The 25,370-nt window shown below is 37.7% G+C and overlaps 1 protein-coding gene across 1 annotated transcript in view; it reads left to right on the top strand.

Moving 5' to 3' along the window:
• The first annotated feature begins 3,162 nt into the window (after nucleotides 1–3,162).
• The window catches only part of LOC139117297 (atrial natriuretic peptide receptor 1-like), a 96,306-nt gene continuing 74,098 nt past the window's right edge, over nucleotides 3,163–25,370 (top strand). The window contains exon 1 of the mRNA XM_070680280.1: nucleotides 3,163–4,366. Within this exon, the coding sequence (XP_070536381.1) occupies nucleotides 3,673–4,366 (694 nt within the window). The 5' untranslated portion in view covers nucleotides 3,163–3,672. The remainder of the gene's footprint in view (nucleotides 4,367–25,370) is intronic.

Below are 25,370 nucleotides of genomic sequence, written 5' to 3' on the forward strand. Positions count from 1 at the left end.
TTATATGCACGTCCAACCATAAAATTGCACGCCTGACACATAATTTATTGCGCAGTGAGAACTTGTTCACTTGAAATTATAAATTCAAGGGCATCCGCTCTTTTGGTCCCTCCTGTATTTTTTGAATAGTGTTGCACTGGTTAACCTGCCCTTCATTGACAGATCTGCGAGGGCACGTCATTTCCACAACGCTTTTGACCCCGTTAGTTAAAAAGGTTATTTCCTATTTCCTGTAACGAATTATTCAGTTGCAAAATGCTCCATTTGCTTGTACTCACATGAATGCTTCGCAACGCGGCATGGTTTTGCAGTTCATAAATGTACTCTGTACCGTTCCGTGTCTCTGCTAGATGTGTAACCAACGTTTGAATACGGGGTGGTATCTATCGATGACCAGGATGTCTTTTGATTACGTAATTCAGTCTGTTGTTACTAGCCTGGCTTGTCCTATGTGGGAGCTCATCCTTGCTCAATTGATTAGGTGGCAGTCAACAAAATCAATGACGATATAAAAAAGAAATATAAGGCTGGCAAATTAGTTGTAGCATGCCAATCACAACGCCAACAATCATTAAAATGTCCTTGCTTTCCTTCCGTTCTTCTCTTTTTTATTTAGTCATAAATGAAGATGAGCAACTCGCGCCTTTGGCTTAATTACTTTAAAATTGTATTCCCAGCTTCTGCTTGCTTGGTTGCTCGCCATCTTGTTGATATCTTATGGATGATTAACGCTGCGATTAAAAGCCACCCTGCTTGTTCTGTTCTCAGAGACGTTTTAGTCGTCTGGACATGTTATACACCATCACTGTGATGATTTAACTCGGTGACACATTTCTGACAATTTGTCATCATGGAACTTAATGTGTTTTCATTTTCCCCAGCTAAATTACCTCAAAGAAGGAGAGGTCTGATCTCCGACTGCGACAAGTCAACTCACTAGCAGAGAAATAACACATTCATATGAAACAAAAATATCGTAGATAGAATTCTCGTTTACGTCTTACTCAGAAACGGGGATAGTTTAATCTTCACATACCTGTAAAAATACGGGTGTAAGTTCACGTATTTATCGTCTGAGGCATTCTCAAGCAATTATCCGTATTTTAAAGACACCTAGCAAAACTCTCTACACTCAATTCAAAATATCAACCAAGTAAATAAAAATGAAGCTGATTGAATTTATTCATTTTCTTATAATTGTACTCTCTCCCTAAAATGGAAGCATTGTTTCGTGTTCGGAATGTTCACATAGCATCGCATTACCTTGCATTCGAATTTGTAATTACGTTTTTAAAATTTAATGTCTCGTTACGTTTAGATTATAAGCAAAACATCACATACCACGTCTAACCATGTCATAAGAACAACATATCATATCGATATGGCACTAAGTGACTTCCACCTTGTTTACAAAGTCCAATAATCTAATGACATCATATAGGATGACGTAATGAGGTGATATGAATCACGATATGACATGATATTATACGGAACGTCATACTGTGTAATAACACGTGATATCACATTATGACTTCACGTACGATCACAACGTGTGCAATGTCCGAATAAGTTAACTGTATTCTGTGATATCGAAGTGTATAATATCATGTCATACTCATCGGTACTATGCAGCAGAATGGAAAGTTATCGTCTTAAACTCTATCATATCATAATTTCTTCAAGTTGCATAACATCTCCACTAATCATTAGAAAAATAGTAAGTTCTTTGCGGACAACGTAAATAGTGTAACAACACATTCATACAATATCGTTCAATAGTGAAAACAAAGAGTGTCAATTCAAAGTGCCAGCAAGGTATGTCATCATATTTGTTTACCTTAAGCTGTAATACACCATACACAGATACAACCATTTTCAGTAATAGAGCGCGAAGCCACTGCAGTGAACTGCAATAAAACTGCTTACACTGATTAGTTTCAGCTGTAGCCGTGGCCACTTTGGTGTTGAACAAGGCTACTTTTTACAGACAAAAAGTCTGCTTGTACAAAGGCAAAACTAGCTCTGTCTGAGGCTTGCGTTGTAAATGAGAGTTTACGATTCGCACCTTGTGTTCAAGATTAAGATACAATGTAACATTGCCATGTACTGGTCCATGTACAAATCTTTTTTATTTCAACTTCCCCAGACAAACAGTCTGCATGGGACATACAATGTTGTCTACTTTGCCAGCTGGCTACAGCTGAAACTAATTAGTGTGAGCAGTTTTATTGCAGTTCACTGCAGTGGCTTCGCGCTCTATTGCTGAAAATGGTTGTATCTCTCTTCGCCTTGCCAATCAGTGGTATACACTGTGCGCTACATCGCATGACTTACCAAATTTGCTCATGAGCTCAACGACATATTTTCATCGCTATCATAATCAAAATTCAACACATTTTAAAGAGCCTAAACATTGAACACCTATGGCCAATAACGGGAACATACATAAAGTGTATCTCAGACTTTTGTATGAAACTAAAGCTGGCAAAGATAAAATGTGATAGATACATACACGTACACATGTATACAATGATACAACATCGCTGATCTTTAAGCTACCAAGATGTGGCGCCCCCGTGTTCGCAATGCCATGGTAACTGAATTCTTCTCATCAATATGCAACGTTGAAAGTATTCTTGTCGCCCTGAACGGTCATCTTATGATTATATCAAGTCTTAGCTTTTCTTCTCTTGTACGTCAACTAGTACGGTGTAATTAAACAAATTAGCCTGTTAATTACCTTGTCATGCGAGAGTTCGTAGATTGGTTTGTAATTGGAAAGAGAAATTCACCCATCATATACTAGCTTTGTTGATGTTGAAATGTTCTCTGGGTCACAGGGTACAGTCAAACACCCTCTTACGCGGAAAACAAGTCGTCAACATTATTTGTTGCCATGACAGCGATTTCATGTGATGTGAGGGGAAGTGATCGAAATGTTGAAAAATTGAAGATTCATTACAATGTAAGCCTTAGGGAAAACGGACAGAGTTCTCACTGTATTCGGATTATGACTCCCGATGGTGAAATATTTATTCGCGCAACAATCGACTGTACAGTGTGGTTCTAACTGTGGCCTGTCAGTGTGGGAATATCTCAAGAGACAAAGGCTTAAGACGATTGGACGCTGCCTCTGTGACGTAATCATATTCGATTTTAGTCAGTAGCGAGTTATCTGTGGTGCCCAGCACAGGAGTGATAAATCACAAAAGCGAGGGAGGGAACAAGACTGACGTATATATGTCGCATCGAAGACACCGCAACTTCCACGTCACCGTGCGGCGATATTGTACGGGAAGTATGACCAATATCAACCTGTCGCACAATACGACAAGCAGGGCTCTTGGTGGCATCTAGAGAAAGAGTTGGAGAAGAAAAGGTACGGTAATCTAGGTTTCGTTTCATTCTACTAGATCGTCGGAATCACCGCAAGGTGCAAAAGGTGTCTCCGGTACGGATAGCGAACTGGAGTTACACGCTATAGAAAGAACATGAGCTGCTGCTGAAAACTCGATTATCGCGAGAAATAGTCATTCATTTAGTGTCTCGAAAGCCCTGGCTGTTCTAACACACAGATTCAAAGCAAAAACGACTCGGATTTTTTTTTTCTGGCGGTTTGAAGTTCTTTCCTGCGAATACAAAGAAGGTATCTGTTGTCTGACAGCCGCGGAAATGGCACCAGCTACCGGAAGATCGCCATCCAAATTGGCTATTGTAGTCACCGTGGTCATGCTGTACCTCTGCATTGGTTTGACCCAGCAGACGGAGTTTCGGATCCATTTGACGATGACCCTCTTAAGCAACAGGCCTTATTTCAGGAATAAGACCGGGGTAGCGTTCGACATCGCGCTCGATAAAGTGAATGCGGATCCAACTCTTCTGTCAGGATACACCCTGGCCTTTGAAAAATTGCTGACCTGGTGCTGGGGATCAAGTACAGCCGGCATCATCGTAGATAAATATAGATCCAATGTCTACAGTGCGTTCATCGGGCCCGGGTGCTCAGAAGATGCCACTCCAGTCGGTAAGCTAGCTTCCTATTGGAACATTACCTACATATGTGATATTTGTTCGGAGACAAAGTTTATGGACAAGCAATGGGACTACACAACGATGGTGCGTCTTTTCGGGCCTTTCGTTAAGCTTGGCGGCTTTGGGCTGGCCATCGCCCACAACTTCGGCTGGAAACGCATAGGTATGATAGTGGACATGCATGGTCTGTTGAGACAACCTGCGCAGGGCCTTGAACAAACGTTCAGCGACAACAACGTGACTTTGGAGTTGAAGGAGTATAACTCGTATCACGATCCGTCCTATGAGGATAAATTCTTGAACATACTTCGACAGGTCGCCTTGGTCACTCGCAGTAAGTACGCCGTGGATTTCTATGATGATAGTATGGAGTGAGGAGAGAATGTTTGTACTTTGGCGAATAATGTATACTAAAAATAAATTATTTTAGGGTTACTTTGCATATACTGTGTAAGTGGTTTAGGACAACGTTATCATTTGTTGACTTAGAACTAAGTAATCATCTACGTTTCGCTTAGTGCCTCCTAGTTCAATTAGCGGGCGGGCGACCTCATAAACGTTTAATTTGACGTGGGTGAGGTCGATTCGTAGATTGGCCGAGGAATACGCTAAATTAAACCAACCGATGAAGGAGATGTTTGGGGCAGTTCGATAATATTACATGTGACACTATTGAATGATAAATGAGACGAAACTGTAGAGCATTCATGTCGTAATTGGAGCCATAATACAGTACCTAATTACAGTCCGCATTGTCAGCAATCGTACAGTGCAACGCTTGCAAGACTCATTATTCCCTGACGGAGTTTTTAAAAAAATCAATGTGATATAATTTACTTCACAGGTCTTCATGGAAATTAATTGGCGCCGTCTTGTCTTCAGTCCTTGGCGTCTTAAATGGATACACTTTTCTTAAATTTCCACTATAAGATTACTTTTGACTCATCTAATATTTTAAGTTTTTCTAAACTTTGAATAAGGCGTCTTCAGAAAATTTTGACTTTTTATACGGACTATTGTCAGGCGAAACTAAACTTCTTTCAGATTTTCTATACACTGCCTCGCTCTGAGTTGATTGTTGTTGTTCATTTTCATGTATAACACTTTGTCATTGTTAAGCTTTACCTAGTTATTGCAAAGGTATATTTCAAAGTAACTGAAAGTGTTAAGTCATCGATTCTGTTTAGAGTGATTAGAAGCCGTGTCATTTTCGAATGTAATAAACTAAATGTAATAATAAGGCAGAAGCCATGTGAATGTACCCACCAATCGGCTTACTTTGATGATATATTACGGAACATAATATACGCTTTATCGAAACCAGCCATGAGCTTACAAAATGGAAGTAATCATCCATTCTATAGTTTCAAACGGTTACTATTCGACTGTAATTGTATACATAATATGTGAATAGAAACAAACATAGACACATATATTATACAAAAATCATGAGACAAAGTCAGACTGATGAATTTATGTTAGTATAACTGACGTGTATGAAACGTTTATATTACATGAAAGTAATGATTAGGAAATACTCAGGCCCATTGCATCGAGGGAAAGCATTGCATGATCAGATTGTATGTTGAAATCACGATTTTAAAATATGTGTGTTCGGTTGTACTACTAAAGCACACGGAGAAAAAGCACAGAAAGAGAAAACGTTTCTAAACGTAGCTGCAGATTAAAGGAAAACCGGTCGACGTCATTAAAAGCTCTTAACTAAAGGATAAATGGTCCCTTTTCGTTTCCTTGTAAGATCTTCGTCGTAATTGCCTGAATCGCACGAACCAGTCACTACTTTGAACCGTTCTTTCGTCAGGGTCTTCCGATCCTGCGACGCACAGCAAATCGGCACTTCAAAACACTTTACAAAAACGCATGTAAAGGTTGGCGCCGATCACATTTCGAAAAATTGAGTATCTTCTGACACAAGAAGGGTTGCATATCTGGCTAAAGTTATATTAAATTGAAATAGAAACTGTAACAGAATACCGTGGAGTATGGGAAAGATTCGCTACAGGTGTAACGAGAGTGTTCTGTTGTAAAAGAAAAAGCCCCCGTTGTTTTACGCCATCAGCGTGTGCTTGATAATTACGAATCTATTTATGGCAACCTTCACATTCGAGAGAGATTTACCAGTAACATGGGAGAATAAATTTCCTTGAGCTCATACCGAGAACACTTGTTGAATGACAGGCTATTCTATTTAGTCTGGCAGAACGGGAAATTGGTATCTGGACTTCACGCTGATTCAGAGAAAAGCCTTTATGTTCGGGTTCCCTAATCGTTAGTGGTGAAGAAGCTCAGGTCTGATTTTAAGCAGCGAATGGAAAAATTAATGCCTCAATCGCAGGATGTACTCGCAGCAACTGAATGTCCGTCTTAGGATGACTTCAAGACTTTCGTTTTGTATTCGCTGATAACGTTTATCGAATAAATCGAGTCGAGATGTCTTAAGATGGTCCCTGCTTATCAAGATGTCCTACTTAATGCCATATCCTATCAACCTTAGACATATCAATTTCAATCAGTGGTGTCTATCATTGGAAAAACCATGGCGGAGATCACCCTGGATTGAGCGTGAACTGCACTCTTCACAGCCGGTAGTCGGTACTTAAATTGCAGTGAAGATGGTTTAAGGCTTAGAATGTTTGTGAAGTTTAGCCAACAAGCGATGAAGAATGTTGGCATGTGGAAGTAATTTTTTTATCTTCGACTTTTGATTTGTTTAAAGATCAAATGAAGAGAAATATTTAGAGGGCTCCGTTTGAAATATAAAAGTAACCTATAGACCGACCTTCGACTTCAGGCATCTTTCGCTCTCACGAGGAGCTTCCAGTTAAGAAAACATTTCGTCGTATATGAAGCGAAGGTAGAGCGACCGACATTGTAAAGTCATTCAAGCATTTTTTTTGCCAGATGCAGTGTCACAATATTATGTTCACACATTAGCGTTTTGATTTATGTCCCGACGAATTCCATCAGGGTCGTCATGCTTGTTCGGTATTCGCGATGCGCGAATCTACAGGGTAATGAAAATGAAAGGTTGTGAGGAAATAGAAATGTCAGCTGTTACAATATTCTAGGACAGTGCACGCCGTGTGATGATCGCCCGAGTTATATCATTGTACATTGAATATGTCTACTATATATACAATAATGAACGCAAGACGGCGTAAGAGGTATTGTGTTCAAACAACGGTATTGCTCAACGTCACCGATACAGATCATTTATATTGTATAGTTTCAACAGAGAATGATTTTCGGCGCACTTGTCTTCAACAAAACGATAAAGATTATATACTGGTATAAATTGACAAAAACCTATATATACAGGCAGATATGATGGCTAGACAGATAGATAGCTGTACATACATACATACATACATACATACATACATACATACATACATACATACATACATACATACATACATACATACATACATACATACATACATACATACATACATACAGTAAAATGTTTCTGATGTAAGTGCCGAGCTTTCTTCTCTTAAACATAATGCATTTACGTACGTTTAAGGAGCAGAGCTACAGATCGGCTTTAACCTCTTCGAATTAGAAAATCAAGGCCTCTGTGAAGTTTCAGTGATCAGAGCATGCATGGTTATGCCTGGTTATTCTTAAAATATATATATTTTCTCTCCTTTGCATGGCCGACTATGTTCATCAGTCGAACCATACAAGGGGCAATTGAAAGGCAAATCACATATACGAGGTAAAAATAAAAATTCTCGAACAATAAGAAATATGACTGTGCGATGAATTTGCGAGATAAGACTATAGTTATCATTTTACTCTTCTCTCAGATATACTTATCGGAAAAGCCCATCTGACCTTATCGTTGCATTTACCCTGGAGCTGTTTAACCCTTTGAGCGCCAAAGTCTATTTTTGTCCCCTTTATAAAATAAACCCCAGTAAATTTTTCTTAGAGTTTTGCCAAAATTTTGTAAAAAAAACTGTAGCAAATGAAATGTGATGTCCATTTGGTCCAAAATTATCAAAAAATTACAGAAAAATTTATAAAAATTGGTAAAATTTTGCACTAAAATTTTGGCGGGAGAAAATTACAGTGCTTAAAGGGTTATATCTACAGTCTGCTAGAATATATAAGATCGCTTGATTCACTTCTACGGTAGCCATCCATAATGATGACCGATATTGGTTCTAGAAATATTTGCCTCTGTTATTCAATATTTATTTTAAATCTATATTTCGATATTTTTTTCTTTTTTTTTGTAAAACAATACCTTCTGATTGTATGTAATGCATGCCATTATGGTAAAAGACATTACCAATTGAACTATCTTGTCTGCTAACATGCAATGAAACTAAAATCTCGAGACAGTTCTTCCTTCCCACTTTTCAGCTTCCGATTCGTGGAATTTGTGTGTGCTGTTGTACACAAGGTTTTTTCCCAGTAACACTTTGCAAAGTCGTTTATGTCGCTATCTTATTCTAACGTTTAACAATTTACTCAGTCTAGATGTTTATTCTCATTAACGCTGATATTAAACAAACTCATGAAACTTAAACATCAACAAAAGTGCGAATTCGTTTTGTCAATGTTTGGATCTAAACGTGTTGGACATACATGTATATTCAGATGTACCTAAATTGACCTTGCAAGGAAAATAATCCAATTAAGGAAGGACGTAGCCTTAGTTTGGTGCAACAGCGCGTGAATTAATGTAATATCGAGTGATGGGGACAGTGATTGGAAGTCAGAAAATCAAAAGCTAAATGCAGTTGACAAAAACAGATTTCGATAACACCCGGTATCGGTAAATCATTAACCCCATGTATATTATCGGGTATTATAGTCGCATATTGTATTGTTTTAAGGTTCGAGATAAATGCACCAGCCTAATGGATGTTACCTTTTCTGACTTTGTTATGTCTGAATCTATGCTCGTTACGTACATAAAGAAGCTGAGATCTGGCTGTGCACCCGGAGCAGACGGTATAATGTCTGAACATTTGAAATATTCCATTAACTCTAAGGTTATTTATCATATGAGTGTAATGTATTCTATCTGTTTTAAATTTGGTATTGTTCCTTTGTCATTTACTAAAGGTTTACTTATCCTTTGTTAAAGAAATCGACACTTGATCCTGCAGTACCAAAACATTATAGACCTTTGACCTTATCCTGTACATTTTCGAAAATTATTGAACTTTATATTCTCGATGTTTCCGGTCAACATGAATTTAGTGATTTACAGTTTGGTTTTGTTACTGGTAGAGGAACTGCCACTGCTGCAGCCTTAGCAAATGATGTAATTTCATACTGTAACAAACGAGGATCGACAGTTTATACTTGCTCTCTAGATGCAGAGGGAGCCTTTGATGCTGTACCTCATGATGTTTTGTTTTATAAAGCAATGGATGTACTTCCTAATCATTGCTGGAAGATTTTAGTGTATTGGTATCGGCATCTAAGCGTACAAATTAAGTGGGGTTCTAGTTTGAGTGAACCAGTATTGTGTCTGTAGGTACCCGTCAAGGAGGATTATCGTCTCCTTTTCTTTTCAATTTGTTTTATCAAGATTTAGTGGATGAATTGTCGTCATGTGTTGGAGGTATCAGGATTAATAATTTGTCTTTTAATGTTTTTTGTTATGCTGACGACTTATTGTTAGCTAGCCTTTCTGTTACTGGTCTTCAAAATATGATCGAGATTGCAAACAAATATATTACAAATCATGGCTTGTGTTTCAATCCTAAAAAGACAAGCTGTGTTATTTTCGGTAAGTGTACACTTACACCGCATCCATATTGGTTACTGAGTGGTGTAAGACTGGATGAATGCGAAAGTGTGAACTATTTAGGTGTTACACTTTCATCGTCTAATCCTAATGATCACATCAGAAATAGAATAAATGCATGTAGGAAAGCTTTTTATGGACTTCAAGGCGCTGGATTCAGTAATGGCCATATTGACTGTAATGTACTCGCTTATGTATGGAATGCTGCCATAAGACCAGTTTTATTGTATGGTATTAACTGTGTACACATGTCTAAATCATCAATTAATGAGGCCGAAAAAATCCAGTCAAAATTATTAAAAGCTGGTTTGGCATTCATAAATATTGTAGAAGTACTTCTTTCCTGAAGGCAATTAATGTTATGAAAATTGATACGTCTCTTGAAATCAGTTCTCTTGATTTGATAAAATCCATCTTCAGTAATAAATCTCGTGCACGTTGTTTTTACCTGCATCTTTTGAATATGCATTTATGTGGTAGATTGCATGGTCACACTGATTTAGTATCACGTGTTAATAGAATTTTGTCAGAAATGGTATTTCACTTTTGCGGTATATTTTTGACAAGCGATATTCTCAGTCGATCCTTAAAAATATGAAAACATGTTCAAGGCCAGATGGGCTGACTGACAGCATTCGCCAGTTGTTACTTGCAAAAGATTTACACAGTCGTCATCTTCTTAATATGTTATTAAGACCATTTTAAACTTAGGATTTTTTGTCTTGTACTGAGTGTTTTCATTTAATACCTGATTTTTAAATTGTCATTGTATTAGTTTTTGTATTTCTCTTCTTTTGAAGGCTTTATAATAAAATAATAATAATAATAATTGTATTGTATTGTATTGTATTGTATTGTATTGTATTGTATTGTATTGTATTGTATTGTATTGTATTGTATTGTATTGTATTGTTGTAATGAAGCTGACAACTAGTAATTTATCAAGAACATTCTTTCGTCGTTTTATAATTCCTTATTTGAATGCAATCTTTCTTTAATGTTCTTAACTTTCAATGTAATCTTTCTGATAGTTTATTCAATGTTTACCATGCTACAAAATGTGTTTGCTAGAATCCCAAGCTGCTACATTCCATACTCAAGCTGTTATAATCCATACCCAAGCTGTGAAGATACTATCAGTCTTCATACACTAGCCAATGACAGTAAGTTTAGAAATCATGTGACAAATCATGTGGCAGTAATTGACCAATAAGACGAACATTAGCATGGGTAAGCATTAGTGAAGGGTATATATGACCCAACTTAGGCTTTCGAAAGTTAGAATGAGCTAAATCTGGATCTGAGCCACAGACTGTAATGAAGAAGTTCTGCCGTAAAGCTACACCTGTGTCAGTGTTTGTACATGTACAAGTAAGGGCCGACGCTACCACTTCATGAAAATTTTACATGTTGAATTGTATTGGTCCCATATAATCCGAGGAATTAAAAGCTTCGCATGGGCAGGGTGTGTTATCGAACGCATAAAGCTGAGAGGAATGTTTGTTACAAGCTCCGCTCGATTTTCGGAACTTTATTGCTTTATCTCTAATGGAATAGAACATAGTGCTGGTGAAACATCGATCCCAACGATGATACTGAAGTACCAGTAGCCGTTGATCCGACACACAACTATCGACCGTTGATTTTGCTTCAAGCGAAGACTGCACGCGACTGCGCTTCACAAGCAGACGAAATAAGTATATAAGTGTTTTGATGACACAAGCGCTATAACCTCAGTTTCATGTACTTCAGAGTGTGCATAGTGGAAAAACATCAATTGCCCAAACAATAGTTGTCGGTTCTGTATCCTAAAGAAGAGCGCAGGAAAAGTTGTCGAACCTTCATTAATGTTAACTTTAGTGTCAATTGACTATAGGGATATTTTGACAATAAATAAAAGAGCAGAGGCAAAACAAAAACAAACATCGACATATACCATGGTGACATAGTTTTTTTTGCAATTGTTAACAATTTCCGAGGCGTTTCCTTAAACATATCACACATATCACGCACAGTTAACTTTGGAAAGAATTTTTCAAAGAATATAGTTATTTGAACACTGAAAACATTGTGACAATCTCGTGAAAGAGCGTATAACGATTTTTAGAGAAATATCCTCAACTGCACGATTACCGATATTACAGAAACGTGGTCCAAGTATTTGATGTTTGCCATTCTTTTCGTCTATTATTATTGATGGCCGATGAAGACAGTTACTTTACCTTCGAAGCAGCTCATTAATACTAAGCAAAAAATTGAATCGTACTGAACTTCACCTTCCCTGACAAATATAACACAGACAGATTACTTTCTTTGCTGAGATATATAATTGATTGATTGACTGATTGGAACTTAGCCTTTGCGATGTACATCTCATATTTTGATGTCCGCCCTGTGCCCTATCATTGCTCTTCAATTGTGGAGAATCCGGGTATACCTCATCGGAGGGTTTTTGTCGTCAAAGTAATAAAATTGACACCACGTAGCTATCAGGTTCCTCTTAATGTTATGAGTCTAACGTTACCACTGTTTGTAGTCATATTTATTACACATTGCTCTATAAATTATCATTAAGCTTTGATGTACTGTGAGCTGACCTGTCCAATAACACGATTCGTCAGTGTTGCTCTTTATTTATCGATCTGCATGACAATGTCGACGAAATTTGCATGGCTAGTTTATTTCCATGTCGTGGGCAGCAGCTTTTGCCGAAAGGAAATGTTGATAAATCGCAGTAAGTGCACACGGTTTATGCCCGCAGGAATAATTATCAGCAAATACAAGTTTGATTGGTGCCAAAGCTCTGGATATTAGATGGCATCTATTGACCGGACATGAGATTAGAGCATGAAATCGAGCATTACAAGTAGAGTGTCGCCAAAAGTTTTCGTTTGGCATATGGTCTCTTAACGTGCATCTCGTTGCAGTGCAGAGATACTTAATGATACAGAAGCATAAAATCGAACACTTCACATAACTGTCGTGTGAGGGTCAAAGAAAGAAACACCCTGCCGGGCAGTTTTTCAATCAAAGCGCGTATGTTCTTTATTCTCGGAATTTATTCTAGTCATATACCTAATGCGGTTACAGTTTCATTTTACATCAATTGGAGAAGATTGGACTGCCATCTACTGAAAACAACACGAGAGATTTTTTCCGTACGACCGGAGAGATAAACGGAAAACACTTTGGACTAGAATAATAACAATATACCCTTAGGCTTTTGAAAACTCGAAGCAGAGGACACACATATACAAAATCAATCTTTTATTGTAAATTTCAAGAAACATATGATAGTATACAGTATCGATGTATAAAGTGTCCTTTGAATCAAAGTTCAGTTGTTTGCCAGCCCTGTATCGAACTCCGAGTAGCGAAATGATTGCGAATGGCAGTTCAGGTAAACAAACTGTCAAGGCAAAACAAAATTGGCATTGACTGATAATGTCACAGCTGATGGTTGTAAAGTAATTGGTTAACTATTTATTCTAATTAACAATAACGTCAGATACAATAATTAGTTAATTGATACACTCGCTCCAGAGGATGTAACACAAGACTGACTGATTCTTGTTCTCTTCTTGTTGAGAAACAGAAAGTGCTAATGTTTATTTTCGTAATTTGGTTATCCAATTTCGCCAAAATTCTTCAGAGCCTAACCTATTTTCCTCTAGGCGATAACGCTGCAGGCAAAAAAGTCGTTAGCCTACTGCTAGAAAAGTTCCGACAGTATGACTGTACTTCTGACGTAAGAAGAAGGTTATATCTGATCGGCCGATTGCCACTGTTTACAGCAACTTAGGTAGTCTTTTTGTATTATTTAATTATAATGGTAAGATTCGGTCACCGAATTGGATAACAGCTTCCAAGACGCTGCACATCAGCCGTCAGAAGCCCTGTAAACCGTATCAAACCGTATTGGTATGGTGTAACAGGCCGACGGACACACAAACAAACAGCATTAAAGTCAAAGATGAGGATTTTCCATTCACCATTTCTCACATCCTGGTCATTTTTCTGTATCCTTACCACCAGTGTCGATGTTTTGTGCGAAAGATTACGATACGCAACTCCAACTCGGACTCAATCCAAAAAAATAACCTACTGCAAATATGAGGTTTGAAATTGTTGTGCCGTCAGGATTAGACTCAACATTAGGAAGAAATAGTTGGATGCAGTAATGGACACTTTATCAACAGATTTAAAATTACTCTATTGAAATCGTCAGGTAACCGTTTCTTCTCATCCTCGACCATATTTTGCGTAGGAAAATCGTTTATAAACAGAGAGAGTATGCATGAGTATATAGACATTGAAAAAACCAGCAAATAGAACTTTATGAGATCCATGAATTGAATTGAACTGTTCATTTTCATCATTCAACACGTGATCGCGAAGTGCATTAGCTTTGACAGGTACTTATGCTGTTTTCATCGTTCGCTTGATGACCGTTGCCGGTAATTTGCAGTACATATTGTTCGACTGAGGGATGAAGGATTCAGAGACTGCACATGAGTTATTGTAATAGAGTATGAAAGAAATGAGTCGATGCCAACGTAGGGCGGCATTATTTATGAAACTGTTTTGAACTGGGAGCAAATGGGAAAACTCTTTTTAATGATCCCCAATTGTTCGATAGGGGACTATATATCACTTTGTGTTATTTAGTTAATGTCAAGAGAAATACATTTGTCATGTCAGTTAGTAATATGCTTCCGGTCAGTTTTCCGTGGCGTTGCTTTAAGTGAATTGCACAGGCCGAGTCAGGACAAGACATTGTCAGTAACTGGGTTTTGTGGGTTAACCATGACGCAGCTTGAAATAATTTGCATGATGTAAAAGCGAAAAGATAATTCTTTCTGGGAAGCTGAATCAACTTCGGAGAAGCTTTGTGAAAATTTTTGTCATTAAATTTAGCATTGGTGAAATGTTGTGATGAGGATTGCATTACCAAGCATGAGCATGAGCAGCAGTTACTATTACTTGCAGAGCAATCGTTGGTAAGCATTAGAAATGGAACCGAATATTAAGATGTTTCATTTAGTCCATCTTGTATATATTTACATTAACGTATCACAAGACAAATGCTCACAACATATGCGAAGGGCCTACTTTTGACTCCCGTGAATTGGTGAGGTCTTAAGTACACATCTCACATGTGAAGACAGTAATAGACACAAAATGTAATGTGGGTCATGTGTTAAATGATTTTGTATTGTTTTATTTTCCATTTGAAAAGAATCTTTAGACGCTAAAGCACCTGCAAAATCGAATAACCGAGCGCGAGCCATTTCCTAACAGCAAAGTGTGATCTTTTACAGGTATTTTACAATAACATTTACCAAGCACAGGGGCTAAGTGTTGATGTATCGTTGATGATCATTAAATTACTGCCCATGCCATCAATTGAATTCGATAAAAAATATTCATTGTGACATCTTACTTTAGATCATACACGCGTCGATGTGACGTTGCATCCAAAAGCTTTGTCAATAGTAAGTATGCAGATATACTCATATCTTACATTAATCAAGTAAAAACTACAACACACTGTCACAAAAAATAACGATCTTTGTACTGGCAACACAAACTACCGTATTCTTGGTAATGACTTCAAAACAAACGAATTTGTTTTACCTTACAAAAGGTTTCGATAATGTAAAATCAGAGAAAAAGTTCATATACGAGTCCTCCAGAAACTACAGTTATCTTTCCAGGGAAATCAAAAATTAGTGCACATGCAGCAACATTTCTCAAAGGCCTCAAGTTTCCTTTGTTAGACGCTACTGTGCAGAGTCACCTAGCAAGATAACAAATTCAGTAAAAATTGTATTTATTTTCCCCCGATTTTTACGTTGATTTTTGATGTGGTACGATAGTTTGGTTTTATGTTGTTACATCCTAAAATTAATACTCAACAAATACCAAGAATACGTCACATATGTTATTGGTTATATGTTATGTGTTATTGGTCGGTTCGACCAACGTTCAAGGATGCATTGAAGTGACTGTAATAACGATGTAGGATCCTTTTTCGATGTTGAGTTGATCGGCGATGCCCAACGACTTCAATCCAAGATTCAGGGAATCGTAAGTGATGTAATCTTTCCGAGCGAATCTTTCTGCCCGTCTCTCTGAATTGGAATCAACACGTTCAGGCCAATCATATAATGTATCGCTTTTAGCTTGCATCAGGGCAGAATATCTTTAAAAATCAGCCTGACAGCCTGCCAAATGGAGTCATGTGCCGCTACCGAAAGCTTGAGTGACTGAAATCGACAAAATTGAAAGCGAAGTGTACGCTGACAGCGAACATTAAAGGGACAAAGTCGCCCATTTTTTCATGAATTTTGTTCGATACGAGATACGACATATTGTTTGACATGTTGAAAGATACTGATTGAATGGGTGACCATGCATATATTCGACCCCGGTTTTAGACACGATACATGAAACCATGGCAATAATGGTCATGACCATTAATTCATTTTTGCCATGGTTTCATTTTATTTGTCTAAAATCGGGGTCGAATTCAATCAGTATCTTTCAACATGTCAAACAATATGAGTAGTATCTCGTATCAAACAAAATTTATGAAAGAATCGGCGACTTTGTCCCTTTAAGGAAACTCACGGTTCATTTCAAGATAGATAAACTAGAACACTGAGACAGTACAGCGAGATAATTATCTCACAAGTGGAAAAACAAAATTCTTAGGGTTTGAAATTGTGACTCGCCACCCAACTATACGATTTTTTTATTTATTTTGTAGTAAATGAAATGAGATGTGACCCATGCGGGACTCGAACCCACATCCCCGAATACATTTCGGATGCTCTACCAACTGAGCTAATGGATCAGTCGGAATTACTGTAGTCAGTCCTGTCACTTAGATGGGGCTCTTCATTTCATTTGCGTGTATAGTGAGTTTTGCCTAAACTTATTACCAAATCCTTCTGCCTAAGAATCCTACGGATTCAACAGGGACTCGCACAGAAGTCACCACTTAGGATTGACTTTTGGTAATGAGGATCAGTCATAAGAATGATTCAAAGCCAGAGAAATGTAATTTTTTTTTGGGGGGGGGTTGAAATTGGTGACTCGCCACCCAACTATACGATTTTTTTATTTATTTTGTAGTAAATGAAATGAGATGTGACCCATGCGGGACTCGAACCCACATCCCCCGAACATGAACATGGAAGTATTTTAAAATACTCTTTCGAAATGTTATCATGCCTGGTTTGCCTATACGAACGTGATCATGCAATCGACGCATTTACTTGCTTCAGATAACGTGTGAAAACCACAGACAACACTATACGATCCGTTTACAATGGTTCTTTCACTGTTAAGCCTTTTGTGTTTTGTACATAGCACTGTTCCATGCTGCGAGGCACACCACTACCCGGAACCGACAGTTCAAGGATAGATCTCCCTACTTCATACTGTCAGTCACGTCATCTTCATAAAACATTTAGGTCAAAATACATTAATCTTGTAAGTTAGAATGGAAAATAGGCCCTGAGAAAATATATATAAACACGATTGGAACTAATTTGGGATGATTTGATGGTGAAGTAATGTCTATTTAGTCTGCAAATGTAAGCTGGCTTAGCTTATATCTGTTGCCCCTTTTAAAGTGTATGTCCCGCATAAATTCAAAGTTAATTTTGCTTAAAATGAGCCATGCTATATGATTTTGCCACCCCTACTTTATCAAATAAATGCATCACCCAAATGAAACGACGCGGTTAAATATTATTAAAATGCAATATGTTGTGCGACTTTGAAGTTAGCTGCCATTCGGGTCGTTTCGGAATTCGCGGGCATTGCCACCGGAAATGACGTAACTAATAGAATGTACGAGTCAGTGTGTTCACTTCGGCCATAGCGAATGCTTACCGCTGTGGCTTCAACATGGTGAGAAGTTACGCCTTTGGTGGCTGAAGTAACTGCAGCCATTGTCAGTTTATTGCATTTTAGGATGATGTAGTAGCCGCATTTGACAAAATTACAAGAAAGGGTCGGAAAAGAGGCATTCAGACAAGCGTTTTCTGCGGTGCACATTTTCGAGTGCCGTGACTAAGAATAAACACGGTTCGGAAGCCAGATGTACGGTAAGATAGACTTTTAATTCCTGGAGTTACTACATCGATTATGTAATCGCAATGCCGTACCAGTACGACCATTGTCACCAGAAAGCTTCGCCTGTATCATCATCAACTGTGGACAAGAGCGAGAACAGCAGCAAGACTGCGACAGGTTGCCCAAAACATGTCAAGGATGCGGGGGCCGCGGAGAAGTATGGCCTTGTTACATCCCGCAAGACTGATCGCCGATTCAGATGCTTTACGAAAGTGATTGTAAATAAATAAATGAATACAAGTACTAGATCTCATGCATGTGTGACTCTATAATTAGTAACGTTAGGAGATATCTAATTTTATATTCCTAAAAAGTTTACGTAGTGATTGACTGACTCTTTGCGAGACTGAACGATAGGTTGTGTATAATACAGCACGGCGCTGCCAGTAACAGTGACACAACGTGTAGCAAAGAAGTTTATACTGTTGACGAAGCAGTCGCGTTGTCGTCATCTGTTCCCTTCTGCTCGACTAAGTCTCCCCTAAAATATTTTAGCTTCTTTGAGAATTTCGCAGTCATGAAACAATGAACACTGTGCTTTATATCGCTGACACTTAATCAAGAAAAAAACTGCGGAAGCGTAGCTGATCACTCCGTCACAGAAATGGCCGGCTGAGCCGCTCGGGTGCCAGTGTGCCCGATATTTACATCATGTCAATTTTAATTTATCTCTTCCCGAGAATTTGGCTAGACATGTCTTTACGGTCACATATTTTTAAAAGTGCCAATGTTCATGTGAGGTTTTATAACGCCAAACTGAAGATTTTGCGGCGAGAATACTACCTTTGGTGTTTATGCTAACATGACCCTCAGCCTGTTCCACTTCCAGCTGTTGATAGGAAAGATGTGTTATGAACGGTGGACAATTTTCAACTTGATCTCTACTACATTTATCTACAAGCGTCATGGCGTAATTCAAATTTTTATATACAGATTTTGAACGAGGCAATTTGTGTTGAGAAGTAATAATAAGGTGGGATGGCAACTCCAGACTTATATTTATATTTTGTTAGCTTGCGGTTGTGTGTACGGTAGTGCACTGGTGTGTTTGACTGTGTGTGTCACGGTGGGCTTGTCACTGACGCGACGGTCAACAAGAGTTCCGCTCTTGTTCTCGTTTAGGTTAAGGTTCCGACTGTTAAAATTTGCAGGCCTGTAAATTCTGAACAGCTTTGTCATATCTTCTGTGACGATGATATTCTCAGTTGCACTGCTTTCACTCATGAAATTATCACTATCTCCATAGTCAATGCACGAAGTCACCATCACCCATTCTATTAGTGACGTCACAGCTACTTACGCCAAAACGGGGCGAGCTCGGCAATTTCCGGAAAATGTCGCCATGATGGAAATCGAAAAGTGCAACTTTTCCCGTGTTTTCGTCGAAATAACATAATACAACGTCTAAAAACCGCTCAAATAAGCTTCAGTTTGTGTGTTAAATGTTTGTTTTATTAATACCAATTTCATTGACAACCAGAACTATAGTACATGCCCCAAGTCAAAGGAAAAAGTCTCTAAATGTGGCAGGACTCACACTTTTAAGGTAAGGGCGACGAATTCGACGCGCACACGCTTTAGAACGTTTCTGCGCAGATTTAACTCTAGCCTGCCGCCAATGGGTTATTTTGTAGCGCATGTATTAACATCACCTGTCATTGTTGAAATTGCGCTTTTACCTAATTTTTTGACCCAGTGACGTCTTAGAAATACATGTGACCTATAACCTTGTCATATTTTGACCCCCTAGGAAGCTGGTTTTTATTCAATATGATCGAAATATTAACATTTCTCTCCCATTTATATGGCGCAAATTACCCATTCACCTGGAGATATTGTAAAAAGTAGCGTGGTGACACCCTTTTATTAAAAGTGTAAACTAAATGGTATTATGTCAGGAGTTTATTCGCCAAGTTTGGTCAAAATGACACCATTCAAAGCGACAGGAAGAAAGTTCGAAAATTATGTAGTGATATAATTTCGATATCGTCATTTTGTAATCGATACTTATGTTAAAATTTCTTCACAAACATCATGAAAACTATACATTCGATAGATCTTAATTCTTGGTATTTATTAAAATTAACTCATTTGCTAAGCGTTTTATAATTGCTTTCTTTAGTTTAAGTGAATTATATCATTTTTATTTATTTCTAACGACGCCATTTTAACGTCCGTTTCCATGGAAACGAGCGTGGTGACCCCCATTTTTTATTTCATTTTTGCACTTGCATAACTTCCAAGGATATTTGTGCAAAGTTTCAAGAAAATGACACCACAACTTAATTTGACGTAATTCGTAGTACTTCAACGTAAGTTACACACTTGTTTTTATGAGTAATTTGTAATATCGCAATATTCAGCTATGGGGCACCTAATATTTTTGAGAAATTTGAAAAATATGAAAATCCAATTATCCCAAATTAGTTCCAATCCTATTTATACAACACATTTTGTATCACTCTATGGCATATCGCCTCAATCAGTGTAAGTCATATTTAAAGGTCTCTAAAACACATGGCACTACGGCCAGTTTGTCGAAAAGGTTTCAAATAATCTGTGACATTCAAAATGTATGCATATAACCCGATTTGTAAAGTATTGTACAGGAGAGCAAATGCGTTAATATTCTGGCCTCTGGTTTTCTCCTCACACTTGTCATTGTGAATTGTAAGTTGTAACTCAAAAATTGAACTCGGCACGGATACGACTCAAGCGTTCAAACTAGAAAGAATGACCTTCAGGATGATAAAAGAATACGATTGTGCGATTAAAGATCGCCGAAATCACGAAGGGGGGGACGTTAAATCTTTATCCTATTGCTTCAACCTTTTGCCATGTTTAACAATGTTGAAATATTATTATGTGTCCAGTCATTAGAACTCACTTTACACCGGAGGTCAATGAAGGCCAGGGCACGAGTCACAGCTAAAGCTCATTTTATTCTTGTGAAGTCGAGAATTTCGGGGGAGGGGGATGCGAGCTTTAATCATCATCACACACAAAGCTGTGGTTTAAGTTTGATAGGCAGGTACTAATCACCCTAACAAAGCCTGAATGGCCTTATGTGTCAATGCCAGACTTTTTTACGTTTTACTTAGGCTTTCAAAGTCATGACTTTTTACCTTGTTAGAAATCAGGTCACCATAGATTTTTCACAGGCAAAAATTAAACTGCCATTGAAACAGACGCAATACGCCTGAACTTTTGACAGAAATATACTTGCTCAGCGTTAATCGAATCATGGCCATCCTGATTGCATTAAATTGTTCTTTTGTGAGCATATCAAAGGATTCACAAACTTCCAATATTAGAATTTCAGAACCAAAATATTTCGCTTACGTGATGTCTCGAATTGTTAAGGTGTAACTCTTTTAATCAGTGTCCCCTCTTTCTTATACTAAAAACATCGTGATGTGTTGATTTGTGTGCTTGTCCACCACCTTGTAGCTCTGCTGTTCTTTAACTGTAATAAAAATATCTGAACCTGTCACCCTGTTCAAACATTCCTTACTGTGCCACTTTCATTGCTAATGTCAATCATTCGACATACACAACCACTTTGTTTGGCTTTCCGTGGGAAGTATTACTCCAACCGATGAATGTTTCAATTGAAAAAAATGCTCACTTGTTTCTTTTGGTTACAGCGGTCTACTATTAAATTCGCAACAAGCGGAGTAGCTTCCGTAAAGATGCCACGTCTTCCCTTTAATTGGCCTTTCCCTTCATCTGCAAAATGCAGTACCCCATTACACAAAAATGTAATAAAAAACTATAATGTTTATCCAGATACTTAGAAATAGATACTTAGACGGCCTACACCTAACATTATACACGTTATCGGATATCAATGTTCTTTAGACTGCAGTGTTGCCGTATAAGCTTATGCCTCAAGTGCGTTTTTTCCTCATCGACATGTAGTTGTTATTCATGATCGTGTGAATTTGATACTGCATACACAGGCGAGATTTTGCTATGACTTGCACACGAACATCTACCTTCGACATTTACACTTATTTAGCCTTTTCTTATGTCAACATCCGGGCCAGAACAAACACCTGATGTCCATTTGAATACGTTGCATGATGATTGCGAGTGGCTGGCGATACATGCCTCGATATAGACACGGCCAGGTGCCTTCGCACTTACGGTGTATATTTCACACATATAACAGATACTGAGAATACCTTTCATTGGTAACCTTGTGACTTTTCATTCCGACGAAATGTGTGCTGACATTCTACGAAACAACTTTGATGCCTTCTGTGCTCTCATTTAGAAAGTATGAATGACCCGAAACTGACTACACTGTCTCGGATGACAGTTTATATTAACACCCAACATATGCATTATTAAGACACCATGGTGTATGTTCCTATGAAAAGGAGCTCGCCAATACCAACGGACTTTTCCCTATAATCTTATAATAGCTCAACGAGACAGGCATTTCGAAATAAAAGGATCAGGTTCCCTGGGAAATGTCCTTTTGGATTTCCTTCCGCTAGATCAGAGCGATTTCAAGATTCGCCTCACATCACGTTTGTATGAAAAGACTGTACAAAAGTACAATTGCGATGAAGCCTAGAAGACCATTATACTAACGTCTGTCATTTCATCCTGTCTACATTTGAAAAGGATTTTTTACTCTCGTTTTCAGCCAAATTAACAGAAAGAGTGGTTGTCTGCGGCTGTTCATTTGAAAGAGTGATACACAGCAAAACGATATATATATATATATATATATATATATATATATATATATATATATATATATATATATATATATATATATATATATTATATATATACATATTATATATATAGTTTATATACATCACATACACTACGACTTGCTTTTACCTTTTGGCTCAGACAAGGATCTCCTTGTCTGTGGTTTTGGTCAATTTATGGTTGCTCGTTCCTTTCATGATATTAACCACGATTACATATTTTATATTACTTTATTGTAAATTAATTCAGTTACACATGGATTATCCGCCTTTATAGATGTAGGATGACATTGATAAAAAAGATTTAAAAAAATCGCCCGACACCTTTCCTCATGTTATATCACCTCTCCAGCAAACTCTAGGCTGAAGTTAAATAACTGTGCAGAAAAGCCTCTATAAATTAGGTCATTGTTGGATATGCTAGGCTGTCGACATTGTGCAGTTTCTGCACGTGACCCTGTGATATTTTGTACGAGCGAGTCACTCGCTCCATAAAAATGCTATGTTAATAACCTTACTAACGATAGACTATTTAATTTGAAAGTGTGGAAAATTTTGTTCCGGTCCCGAGGTACACTGAAAAGCTGATAACAATTCTTGCAGACAATTGCGCTAGGAAATTGTAGCTCCTTTTCAGCATCGTTTGCTCTGGGACATGAAAACAGACTATTTGATATTTTGATATCAAACCACAGCTTGAGAAATCAGATTGTCAAATGGTCTTCAGAAGGTGTTGCACAGACACAGAGAATATTTCGAAGAACATTTTCGCTAGCAATAAATCTTTCGCAAATCATTATTTTTTGACAGCGTAGCTGTTTGAATAGCTTAGTTCCACGCTGTAAAAAACAACATTCGATCTTTCTCTGCATGGTATGCAAATTCAAATAGGGCCTTCTCATTTCGCCAGGATAATTACCACCAATAGTTTCAAAAAGCGGAAATGACCATATTAAGATGAAGACGCTAAATTATGGGAGACAACTCAACTAAATTGACACCTAATACGTTCGACGTTTGAGAAAGAATGTTTTACAACTGCAGTTTGTGTCTTAGAAGGTAAATATTTTCAAAATTAATAGGGGAAGTTTAGGGTCTTTTCATTTTCTGTTTGTCACAGTAAGTTAAAATGAAAGAATGTTTTACAACTGCAGTTTGTGTCTTGGAAGGTAAATATTTTCAAAATTAATAGGGGAAGTTTAGGGTCTTTTCATTTTCTGTGTGTCAAAGTAAGTTAAAATGAAATTTAAAATACTATCTATTTTGGAAGCATGTTACAGGAAACATATTTTCCAGTCTTGGTTTTGTATGTGTTGCATTTGATTGCCACTGTGACACTGATTGGGTAAAGCTTGGAGATGAGAATAATCCAAAGTTTCTTCTACCGTCCTAATTTCCATAGAATTCCTGTAAGACTTTCAAATCAATGTGTAGCAAAATTGATTGAAAAAGACAAAATATTATCGGTTCGAGACAAAGGTATACACGATGATTGCAAGCAGTACATAGGGCCATTTCAGGATCCTCCTACACCAGATAATATTGCCTTAATCGATACAGGATATCTCGTACAGATACAGGTACGATCATCCAAGCTGGACAGTTGCCTGTATGTTATGTTCACTTTTTTGTGTAGCACGCACAAGCTATGCAAATAACATTGTAGACATAATGTTACAGTACCGTTTGAGTGAACAAACGTCTGAGTGACTGCATCTATTTATTCCACTCACTGTTTATCTGTGCGTCTCATAAAAAACTGATACGCGTCACGTCTGTCTGCATTCATAGAATCTAATTTTGTCTACCCCGAGTGTTGTCAAAAAACTTGATTCTTTTTATCTATTATGTTATCTACCCAACTTTTGTGTGCTGCACAGAAAGTAAACGTAACATTTAGGCAGCTGTCCAGCATCGATGATCTTCGCTATGGTAGGATGGTAAAATCTTGCACTTTCCCGTTCCGATAAATTGGAGATATGGCGTCACAAAATTCAAGATGACATTTGCTCGCAATGTCTAGACGCCTCTTGTCAGTCATTTTGGCAAGCATAATGCACACAATGCCATTATAGATTATTTTATGACCGCTCTGTTACACAATCTATCTTCAGTGACGTCGTATAGGTCCGCAAATAGGGCAAAACATGTTACAAGGCGAGATGGAGGCGATATTCAGAAACATTACCTGGCTTTCGTATCACTTAACTTATTAAAGCAAGTAATTTTTGATTTCTAATTGTTTATTAATACCAAAATGTACAGTAATAAGCCCATTGTACTTTAACATCGCCGTTTTGAACAAAACCATAACCTATCCTAGCACGGGAAACCCCGGTGCTGTTTGAGTTCCGACATACGGTGGAGAAATCTGTGCAAAAAACAAAGTTCAGATTCCAGGTGTGTAATGGCTGCAAAGTGCAAAACGACAAACATACATCATGATTTGGGAAACATTTAAACAGACATAAAGGTAGACCTGCAAGTAATTATTTGTAAAACACTAATTGAAAGTCTGTTAAACATGTTGGAACATCATCACAACGTCCTCCTTTACATGTAAGAATCCCAATATAGTATTTTTCTATCTTTATATTTGTTCTAACTGCATGCGAATATTTGTCATATAAGTGCTCACTGAAAATATACTGTGAAACATGTACTTT

This window comes from Ptychodera flava, chromosome 18 (genome assembly GCF_041260155.1).
Source record: "Ptychodera flava strain L36383 chromosome 18, AS_Pfla_20210202, whole genome shotgun sequence".
NCBI lineage: Eukaryota > Metazoa > Hemichordata > Enteropneusta > Ptychoderidae > Ptychodera > Ptychodera flava.